The sequence below is a fragment of the Anolis sagrei genome, chromosome 3 (genome assembly GCF_037176765.1).
Source record: "Anolis sagrei isolate rAnoSag1 chromosome 3, rAnoSag1.mat, whole genome shotgun sequence".
Lineage (NCBI taxonomy): Eukaryota > Metazoa > Chordata > Lepidosauria > Squamata > Dactyloidae > Anolis > Anolis sagrei.
In genome coordinates, this window is record NC_090023.1 from 7265159 (window position 1) to 7276628 (window position 11470).

At 48.0% G+C, this 11470-nt stretch overlaps 1 protein-coding gene across 2 annotated transcripts in view; it reads left to right on the forward strand.

The window, feature by feature from the left end:
• FCHSD2 (FCH and double SH3 domains 2) overlaps positions 1-6085 on the forward strand; it is a 304170-nt gene extending 298085 nt beyond the window's left edge. For both annotated transcript variants that reach the window (XM_060771259.2, XM_060771260.2), the window contains one exon: positions 830-6085. In XM_060771259.2, coding sequence (XP_060627242.2) covers positions 830-913 — 84 coding nt within the window. In that variant the 3' untranslated portion in view covers positions 914-6085. The remainder of the gene's footprint in view (positions 1-829) is intronic.
• Positions 6086-11470: the final 5385 nt, after the last annotated feature.

The window sequence follows — 11470 nt, forward strand, 5'->3', positions numbered from 1 at the left end:
GCATCCTTGATTCTCTGTCTAGCCTCTTTTCCTCTCTTCTCTGCCTGTCAGCTTGCAAAACAGTTTCATTTTCACACAGAGAATCACTCCTTTGGCCTTGGGTAGTTTCCCTCGGTCTCACTTTCCCAAAGCCAGGCTTGCACCTGGAATCCTTTCCCTGCAGAAGCACCCTTGATTCTCTATCTAGCCTCTTTTCCTCCCTTCCCTGCCTGTCAGCTTACAAAACAGTTTCATTTTCACAGAGAGAATCATTCCTTTGGCCTTGGGTAGTTTCTCTCGATCTCACTTTCCCAAAGCCAGGCTTGCACCTGGAATCCTTTCCCTGCAGAAGCGGCCTTGATTCTCTATCTAGCCTCCCTCCCTTCTCTGCCTGTCAGCTTGCAAAACAGTTTCGTTTTCACACAGAGAATCATTCCTTTGGCCTTGGGTAGTCTCTCTTGGTCTCACTTTCCCAAAGCCAGGTTTGCACCTGGAATCCTTTCCCCACAGAAGCAGCCTTAATTCTCCATCTACCCTCCCTTCTCTGCCTGTTAGCTTGCAAAACAGTTTCATTTTCACACAGAGAATCACCCAAGACCCCCTCCGTTCTCCCAACGTGGGAAACACCATCCTGTTCTAATGTCTCCTCTGTCTGAGCATCTCCAGAAGCATCAGGCCTTGCGGGCCCTGCACCCCAAAACCCCTCATCCTCATCCTCTGCTGGCTGAGCTACACCAAACCCCTCATCCTCAGCTGGCTGAGCTACAACACTCCGAAGGAACGAAAGAAACGAATGAAACTGGAGAAACTAATTTTGCGCATGTGACTACTTGGTTTGTGTTTCTTTCAGGTCCGGGCCGCCCCTCCTCCTCCGACCCAGCCGCACCGCAGACCCACAGAGAAGATCGAGGATGTGGAAATCACTTTGGTGTGACCCAACGGGACACTGTGCCTCGTAGCGCTACAATCAAGACCGGATATTGTCCATGTTTGGTCCTCCGCTCTCCTTCTTGGGCACCTTTTGGATGACGGAAGAGACTTGCGAAAGATCGATCTGGGGGAAGCGGGAGGATTTCCCAGAAACATGGGGACGCACGGTGGCGGACTCTTCTTCCCATCGTCATGACTCTTTTGTGCCTTTTTTTAATTTGTCGCTGTCCTTTGGTTTCACTTTATATCTCTGCCGCCCTTCCTCCTTTGAGCACAAAAGCCGAAACAGAGGAATATAAATGCCTTTGCAGCTGAATGTGGGGGAGGCTCTGGAGAGTCCCCTCTTCCGTGGGCCGCTTAAAGGGCCAGTCCGCAAAGAGGCCACGGCTACGTCCTCGAAGCCTCTCCCAACAAATGGCACGAAGCGTGTCCTTGCCGCTTTTTGGTGGCGCTGAACTTGGCGGCAATAAAAGGCAAGCCGTCGCGTTTTTGTACGGGGAGAGCCAGCGTGTAGACCGGCCTGAAGTCATAGCATACGTATACCATGTGCATTAGTACAGTATATTACTGTTTGCCATAGGAATGTGTTTCAAGTTTTTTCTTTCTTTCCTTTTCCCATTCAAGTAGCGTTACTTAATCTGATTAGGTTCGTAATCAGAATGTATGGAATAGAGAAGGGAACACCCAAGTGTAAATGTCCGGAGAGGCTGGCTCCTCTCCGTCCCTCTCTCTTTCCGCCTTCCTCCGTCCGCCCTCAACGGGCGGGAAATGGTTCCACGTGGAGGGAAAGCTCCACGGCTCGTACGAGGCCGATTTCTTCGACGTGCACCTCTTCCTTCCAAAAGTACCGGGAAAACCCGAACGCGGACGTTCCTTTTGTATTGATATTTATGCGGTGCGTTTAGTAATAAAGTTATCTACTACAGAAGTGCTGACATTAGTCGCAACAACATGGTTTTTTACTCCTTAGATAGGTAAAGGTAAAAGTTCCCCCCTGACATTAAGTCCAGTCGTGTCCAACTCTGGGCGTTGGTGCTCTAAGCCGAAGAGCCGGCGTTGTCCATTGACACCTCCAAGGTCACGTGGCGAGCATGACCGCATGGAGCGCTGTTACCTTCGACCTATTGATCGACTCGCATTTGCATTTTTTTTCGAACTGCTAGGTTGGCAGAAGCTGGGGCTAACAGCAGGAACTCACCCCACTCCCCAGATTTGAACCGCCGATTTTCTGGTCAGCGACTTCAAAAACTCAGCAATTGCACCACTGGGAGCTCAATTTTTCCTTAGGATAAAACTGAATAAGCAGGATTTTCATTGTACAGCCGGTAATAGCCGTTGGTTTCCTTTTTTTTCCCCATCAAAAATCCCCCCCTTAATTATTATTTTTTGGTATTTGGCTCACTCCTTCTCCCAGTTATGGCTGTATAGTTTACTCTCGGACGTTGATGGTGTATCTCGAGCCCTGGAACATCCAGCTAGAGTATTTTAAAAGAAGTTTTAATGTTTAGAGTACGAACGTGTGGTGTCTAGCTTTAGCGTCGGATAGTCCTAGCAGAAGTCTCCACACAAGAGCCTATAGGGCCAGCTCAGACCCAGAGAAGTGGGACGTAGTAGGGTTTTCCGCACACGGGAGAGTTTCGGCGAAGGTGACGGGGGCATTTCTTTCGTTCATTTTGCTTTTTTGGAAAGGGGATTCCACCTGAACATGAGGAAGAACTTCCTGACTGTGAGAGCTGTTCAGCAGTGGAACTCTCTGCCTCGGAGTGTGGTGGAGGCTCCTTCTTTGGAGGCTTTGAAACAGAGGCTGTCGGGGGGTGCTTTGAATGCGATTTTCCTGCTTCTTGGCAGAATGGGGTTGGAATGGATGGCCCTTGAGGTCTCCTCCAACTCAATGATTCTATGTACAGATGTATTTGGAAGAGATTTGGGTCAAAAGATGTGATGGCGATGTTGATGCTACACATAAGGTGTTGAGAGCAGTAGGTCCATCCTACCCTCGGATATTCAGGACCGAAGGGAGGGCTTCCAGCTTGAAATCAGGCTCCAAAATCCCGGTGCCCTTGCAGCTCTTAGCAATCAGTTTATTTCGGGTGGATACAAGGAATTGTCTGTATTTGGGAAAGGAAATGGGAAGCTCTTTTCTCTGATTTTGATGGAAGAATAGATTCATGGTAAGTGACGACGAGGCAAAGAAGACACAGAAGGGGGAAAAGACATTGTGTTTCTGATTCAATGGTCTCCGAGTAGGAGGCAAGGGGCAAAGTGTAAACCAAGTTGGGTGGTTGTGTGTTTTCTGAACTGTCTGGCCATTTTCCAGAAGCATTCTCTCCTGACGTTTCACCCATATCTACAGCAGGCATTCTCAGAGGTTATGAGGTCTGTTGGAAACTAGGTCAATGTGGAATAATGTCCAGGGTGGGAGAAAGAACTCTTGTATGTTTGAGGCAAGTGTGAATGTTGCAATTTAGCATAAAATCATAACAGTAAATGAAGAACAACACTCAAAAAATGGGAATTCCAGACAATAAACAATCAGAGCCAACTATTTATTTATCGTGTCAGGGGCAACCAGACAATTGTATTACATTTCTAACAGAACAAAACAAACAAACAGACACATAACAGAATTTGCAAGCTTGGTAGTTGATTAAATGTCCTTTGACCAGTAGCTGGCCACATGGAGTGCCTCTGGTGTTGCCGCAAGGAGGTCCTCCATTGTGCATGTGGCAGGGCTCAGGGTGCATTACAGCAGGTGGTCAGTGGTTTGCTCTTCTCCACACTCGCATGTCGTGGATTCCACTTTGTAGCCCCATTTCTCAAGGTTGGCTCTGCATCTCATGGTGCCAGAGCTCAGTCTGTTCAGTGCCTTCCAAGTTGCCCAGTCCTCTGTGTGCCCAGGGGGGAGTCTCTCATTTGGTATCAGCCATTGGTTGTGGTTCTGGGTTTGAGCCTGCCACTTTTGGACTCTCGCTTGCTGAGGTGTTCCAGTGAGTGTGTCTGTAGATCTTAGAAAACTATTTATTGATTTAAGTCGTTGACATGCTGGCTGATACCCAAACAAGGGATGAGCTGGAGATGTCTCTGCCTTGGTCCTTTCACTATTGGCTGCTACTTCCCGGCGGATGTCAGGTGGTGCAATACCGGCTAAGCAGTGTAATTTCCCCAGTGGTGTAGGGCGCAGACACCCCGTGATAATGCGGCATGTCTCATTAAGAGCCACATCCACTGTTTTAGCGTGGTGAGATGTGTTCCACACTGGGCTTTCATACTCAGCAGCAGAGTAGCATAGCGCAAGGGCAGATGTCTTCACTGTGTCTGGTTGTAACCCCCAGGTTGTGCCAGTCAGCTTTCATATGATATTGTTTCTAGCACCCACTTTTTGCTTGATGTTCATGCAGTGCTTCTTGTAGGTCAGAGAACGGTTCAGAGTGACTCCCAGGTATTGGGGTGCGCTGCAATGCTCCAGTGGGATTCCTTCCCAGGTCATCCTCAGAACTCGGGATGCTTGTCTGTTCTTGAGATGAAAGGCACATGTCTGTGTTTTAGATGGATTAGGGATCAGCTGGTTTTCCCTGTAATAGGCAGTAAGAGCACCTAGAGCTTCGGAGAGCTTCTGTTCAACCATCTCAAAGCTCCCTGCTTGAGCAGTAATGGGCCAACTAATCCCCTCCCAACAATGGATTCCCCCAGGCACTAAGAAACCAGACCTTGAAAACCGCTATCCCATTCAGTATTAATCAAGGTGGCCAATTCCTACATTCTTATAGACCCCCCCCCCCATTTCCCTTACAGATGATACAGATGGTATAAATATGTGAGAGGAAGCCACAGGGAGGAGGAGGGAGCAAGCTTGTTTTCTGCTTCCTTGGAGACTAGGACGCAATGGAACAATGGCTTCAAACTACAAGAGAGGAGATTCCATCTGAACATGAGGAAGAACTTCCTGACTGAGAGCCGTTCAGCAGTGGAACTCTCTGCCCCAGAGTGTGGTGGAGGCTCCTTCTTTGGAATCTTTTAAACAGAGTCTGGATGGCCATCTGTCAGGGGTGATTTGAATGCAACATCCCTGCTTCTTGGCAGAATGGGGTTGGACTGGATGGCCCATGAGGTCTCTTCCAACTCTTTGATTCTATGATTCTATGGTGGCTGCCATAGATGGAGGTGAAACGTCAGGAGAGCATGCTTCTCGAACATGGCCAGACAGCCCAGAAAACTCACAGCAACCCAGTGATTCTGGCCCGTAAAGCCTTTCACAAACCAAATCCCACCTCAAAGTTCACAGCCAAAGGGCTGGAATTATGAATTATGTTTCAAACTCGGGTAGAGCGTACCAACTGTTATTCCTCCCATCTTGCGGCCTAAAGGACGGCAACACCTTTCCTCTTTTTAATTCCACAACCGCGTTTCGCGGAAACGTCGTCCGACAAGGCTTTTCATCTGAAACTTTGCACAAATAGACTCTGGGAAATGCGACTGTTTGGTTTTTTGCCAATTTCCTTTTTTTTCCTACTACTTCTTCCTTTCCATTGGGTTGGGAAAGGATAAGGCTCTTGGAAGCGCCCTGGCATCGTCTGCAGCAGTTGCCAAATCTCCGGCAGATTTCTGCAAAAAAGAGTCTCTTGTGGGGAAGGGGGGGGGGTTCGCACCTTCTGTTCGGTCGATCTGTTTGAGGTCCTTTTTTAAAAATCAAACTTATTCTTAAGTTTTTTTTAAAAAACAATTTTTTAACAAACTGTATTGCAAAACTTTTTAGATGCTTCGTGCAGGGTGGAAAAACACCCCCCTAAGTGTTGCCAATATTATTATCCACGCATCCAATTTGGGTTGGCCAGTTTTTCCTCTTTTCCTTTTTGTCTGTCTCTGTCTTCTCTTCCCTTCCCCAGACTCTCCAAATTCAGAAAGTGTTATTTAAAGAAGAAGAAGAAAGAATCTCCTTGGTTATATTTTAAGACTATTTTCTGTACGAGCTGCTAATTTTTATTTTGAGAAGAAAGTTGTAAAAAAACGCGCCTCCTTTTTAAACTTCATACAGGGCATGCAATAGAACGTATCACCATGTACATACAGCGTCAATACACGGGAAAGCAGAACCTTGGGAGCTTTCTTTATATTGGCTGTAAAACTTTGTATTTATTATGTATAAAATGTTGAATAATAAAAAAGTGGCTTTAAATCATTTGCAGGGGGCTCAGTGTTTGTATTAGGTTCAATGGCGATATGGTTCATCAAGCACCTCTGACAAGCTGGGTGCCGTTCAAGGGCTCTAAATATGAATATCAGTCAATAAGTTGCTCCAAAAAGGGACAGTTTATTTGTTTACTGTGTCTACATAGTTATTTTATTTTTATTTATTTGTCGTGTCAGAGCAACCAGTCCATTATATTACATTTCTAACAGAACAAAGCAAACAAATAGAAAAGTACAAAACTTGTGAGTTTGGTAGTTGGTTAAATGTCCTTTGACCAGTATCTGGCCACTTGGAGTGCTTCCGGTGTTGCTGCAAGAAGGTCCTCCATTGTGCATGTGACGGGGCTCAGGGTGCATTGCAGCAGGTGGTCAGTGGTTTGCTCTTCTCCGCACTCGCATGTCGTCGATTCCACCCTGTAGCCCCATTTCTGAAGGTTGGCTCTGCATCTCGTGGTGCCAGAGCGCAGTCTGTTCAGCGCCTTCCAAGTCGCCCAGTCTTCTGTGTGCCCAGGGGGGAGTCTCTCATTTGGTATCAGCCATTGGTTGAGATTATTAATATTATTATTATTATTATTACTTTATTTGTACCCCGCTAGCATCTCCCGAAGGACTCGCGGCTTACAACAGGCCGAAGCCCACACAATACAACAATACAATACCGAGCAAATAAAAAACAATTAAGCAGAAAAACAAATACAATAGCAATACAACAAGACATTATTAAAAACTGAGCCGGCCGGAGTAGGGGTACAGGATTAAAAATGCTGATGTGTCGGAGGGATATGGGATTATAATATAAGTGCGGTGTGCAGTGTGTGGTGGTCTTGGTTCTGACTAAAGTGCTTCTGGGATTTGGAACTGGGGTTTCTAGTCAGAGAAGGCACATAGGGTTCCTAGTCTGGGAAGGCACATTTGAACAGCCAGGTTTTCAAATTCTTTCTGAAGACTGCCAGTGTAGGGGCTTGTCTGAGGTCTTTCGGGAGGGCGTTCCAGAGGCGGGGGGCCACCACGGAGAAGGCCCTGTCCCGTGTCCCCACCAAACGCGCTTGTGACGTGGGCGGGATCATGAGCAGGGCCCCTCCAGATGACCAGAGTGAGCGTGTGGGTTCGTAGACAGCGATGCGGTCACGCAGGTAGGCTGGTCCCAAACCATTCAGGGCTTTGTAGGTAAGCACCTGCACCTTAAATTGGGCTCGGAATACAAACGGCAGCCAGTGGAGCTCCTTAAACAGGAGGGTTGACCTCTCTCTGTAATGGGCCCCAGTTAACATTCTGGCTGCTGCCCGCTGGACCAATTGGAGTTTCCGAGCCGTTTTCAAGGGCAGCCCCACGTAGAGCGCGTTGCAGTAATCCAGTCTAGAGGTGACTAAGGCATGGACCACCCCGGCCAGATCAGCCTTAGCGAGGTACGGTCGCAGCTGGCGCACAAGTCTCAGTTGTGCAAAAGCCCTCCCGGCCACCGCCGACGCCTGAGCCTCAAGCGTGAGCGATGAGTCCAGGAGAACTCCCAAGCTGTGGACCTGTGGCTTCAGGGGGAGTGTAACCCCGTCCAACACAGGTTGCCACCCTATACCCCGATCAGGTTTACGATCGACCAGGAGGACCTCTGTCTTGTTGGGATTGATCTTCAGCTTGTTCGTCCTCATCCAGATAGACACAGCGGCCAGGCACTCGTCTAGCACCCGAGAGGCCTCCTTGGAATTGGGTGGAAAAGAGTAATAGAGTTGTGCGTCATCTGCATAGAGATGGCACCCAACTCCAAAACTCCGGATGACCTCTCCCAGCGGTTTCATGTAGATGTTGAAAAGCATGGGAGATAGAATGGAGCCTTGCGGGACCCCACAGGTCAAAGGCCAGGGATCCGAGCAGGCATCTCCCAGCTTCACCATCTGGGTTCGACCCTCCAGGAAGGACCGGAGCCACGACAAGACCGTGCCCCCGAGACCCATCCCAGAGAGTCGACCCAGAAGGATACCATGATCGATGGTATCGAAAGCCGCTGAGATGTCCAAGAGAACCAGCAGGGTCACACTCCCCCTGTCCAGTCCTCTACGGAGGTCATCCACCAAGGCCACCAAGGCTGTCTCGGTGCCGTGACCAGGCCTGAAACCAGACTGTGACTGATCTAGGTAATTGATGTCATCTAGGAAACCCTGGAGCTGAAGGGCGACCACCCGCTCCAGCACCTTACCCAAAAAAGGGAGGTTGGAGATCGGCCTGTAATTGTTCAGCACCGTAGAGTCAAGGGAAGACTTCTTAAGGAGTGGGTATGAATATGAATATCGGTCAATAAGTTGCTCCAAAAAGGGACAGTTTATTTGTTTACTGTGTCTATCATAGTTATTTTATTTATTTATCTATATTATTTATTACTTACTTACTTAGGCAATCCCTTCTGGCCGAGTAGGATAGTCTTCCAGGATCAGTGTTTTGATGGGTCCGTAGGTGACTGTAGAGCCCTATTCTTGCTCTGCATCTTCTTCCGCAGTGAGGACATTGGTTTCCAGGTGGAAGGCGGTCCCAGTCGGGGTTGGCTTGACGCACCTTCCTCTTGGCATGTTTCTCTCTTTCATCATCATCATCATCATCATCATCATCCAGTTCCGGTCCAGTGTATCTGTCCGAACGTATCTCCCTCTACATCCCACCCCAGAATTTGAGATCATCTGGGGGGGCCCTGCTCTCGAGCCCACCGCTATCACAAGTGAGGTTGGTGGGGACGAGGAACAGGGCCTTCTCAGTGGTGGCCCCTCACCTGTGGAACTCACTCCCGGGGGAAATTAGGGCATCAACATCCCTCCTCTCCTTCAGGAGCAAGGTAAAGATGTGGTTGTGGGACCAGGTCTTTGGGCAATCTGACAACTAGATATGGACAACCAGATGGATAAGACTGACAGGACTGACAATTGTGGAATTGGAATTTGAACTATGAGATTGCGAAACGCTGACCGTCAATGAGGAGAAATGATTTGTCTTGGTTTTATTGCTTTTACTAGTTTTATGGTTGTTTTCGCCTTGCAAGAATTGTTGTTTCTGTTAACTGATGTATTGGTAGAATTGCTGTTTTCTGTTAATGGATGTTATTTTGTCTTATTGTTGTTATATGATGCGGGCATCAAATTGTGCCTTGCTTTTGTAAGCCGCCCTGAGTCCCCGGCGGGGTGAGAAGGGTGGGGTAGAAGCAACCGAAATAAATAAATAAATAAATAAATAAATAAAATTAGTTATTAATCGCCCTCCATCCAAGAATGCTCCAGGCGATTTACAGCTAAATTGTAAAAGATAAAATACATACATACAGAATTTAAAAATCAACAGAGATCGAATGCTCTAGTAAAAAGCCAGGTCTTAAGTGCGAGAGTAAAAGGTCCTAAGTCACGCATGGCTCTCACATAGGGCGGCAAGGAATTCATAAAGGCAGGGGCAGAAAGAGAAAAAGCCCTGTGTCTAGTACTTTCCAAGTGCCCTTCTCTAGGACCCGGTATATGGAGTAAGTCACGTTGGGCTGGTCGTTGCGACCTCTGATGATGGGAGAAGGAGAGGCGGTCCCTAAGGTATGATGGACCCTGGCCATAAAGTGTTTTAAAGGTCAGAACTAGCATCTTATACAGGCCACGGTACTCAGTTGGAAGCCAATGTCAATGTTGCAGCACTGGTGTGATATGGCATTTCATGGGCGTTCTTGTGAGTAGCCTGGCTGCCTCATTCTGAACAATACGAAGCTTTCGGGTCGTAGACATCGGAAGGCCCACATACAGGGTGTTGCAATAGTCCAGCCTAGACGTGACCGTGGCATGGATGACAGTTGCCAGAGCCTCGTCAGATAGGTAGGGTGTCAGTTGCCTCGCTTGTCGTAGATGGAAAAAGGCCTATTTGCTGGCAGCAGTGACCTGAGCTTCCATTGTCAGCTGCAAATCCAGGACGATACCTAAGCTCTTAACAGTGGTCGATAGAGATAGGGCGGCACCATCGAAGGTGGGTAGCGGATGAGTCAGACCTGCCAGGCGGCAATGCCAGATAATCATGCCAGAGAATGGAGAATCTTTCACCCTCCATTCGTGCCTCTTCAAATTCAACAGCACTGCTGGTCACAGCTGACCTCCAGCTGGAGCGCTCACAGTCCAGGGCTTCCCAGCTCTCAGTGTCTATGTCAGAGATTTTAAGGTTGGCTTTGAGCCCATCTTTAAATCTCTTTTCCTGTCCACCAGCATTCCATTTTCCGTTCTTGAGTTCTCTTTCCATTCTTCCATTCTCCCAACTGCTTTGGGAGATAGTGGTCGGGCATCCGGACAGCGTGGCTGGTCCAGCGGAGTTGATGGCGGAGGACCATCGCTTCAATGCTGGTGGTCTTTGCTAGTTCCAGCACACTGACGTTTGTCCGCCAGTCTTCCCAAGAGATTTGTAGGATTTTCCGGAGGCAGCGCTGATGGAATCGTTCCAGGAGTTGAATGTGACGTCTGTAGACAGTCCACGTCTCGCAGGCATATAGCAGGGTTGGGAGGACAATAGCTTTATAAACAAGCACCTTGGTAACCCTATGGATGTCCCAGTCCTCAAAAACTCTCTGCTTCGTTCGGAAAAATGCTGCACACACAGAGCTCAGGCGGTGTATTTCGGTGTCGATGTTGACTTGGGTGGAGAGGTGGCTGCCAAGGTACATTATTTATATTCCACCCTTCTCACCCCACAGGTGACTCAGGGCAGATTACAATGCACATATACATGGCAAACCTTCAGTGCCAATTAGACATACAACATATATAGACAGATACAGAGGCAATTTAACATTCCAGCTTTCTGGCTTTCATGAGGGTATGCTCGATTCCGGCCACAATGGGAGCTGCTGCTTCACCATCCATTTGTGACACCATGTCATTTAATGGAGTGCTTCCTCATTCTTACACAGGCTGCTGGAAGGTTTTATGGCATCATAAATTAGTTAAATTAGCCTCCCCGCATAAAGTGGTACCTACATTTCCTACTTGACAGATGCAACTGTCTTTCGGGCTGCAAAGGTCAACAGCAAGCTAGACTAATAGCCAAAAGCTCTCACCTGGTTGTGAGACTAGCAAGTTTGCTTGGAGCATCTCTGCCTTTTCCTGCTGAAGCAGTAACTATTTATCTACTCACATTTGCAATTTTTCAAACTGATAGGTTGGCAGAAACTAGAGCTGACAAATGGAAGCTCACCCCGTCTTGCAGATTTGAACTGCTGACCTTCAAGTCAGCAGTTCAGCCAACCTTCAGGTCAGCAGCACAAGGTTTTAACACATTGCACCACCACTGGTTGCTTCCTCAAATATCTACATGTGGCTCTCATGTCCTTCTTTTCTCCAAGCTAAGGTTCTCCTCATAGGGCTTAATTTCCAAACCT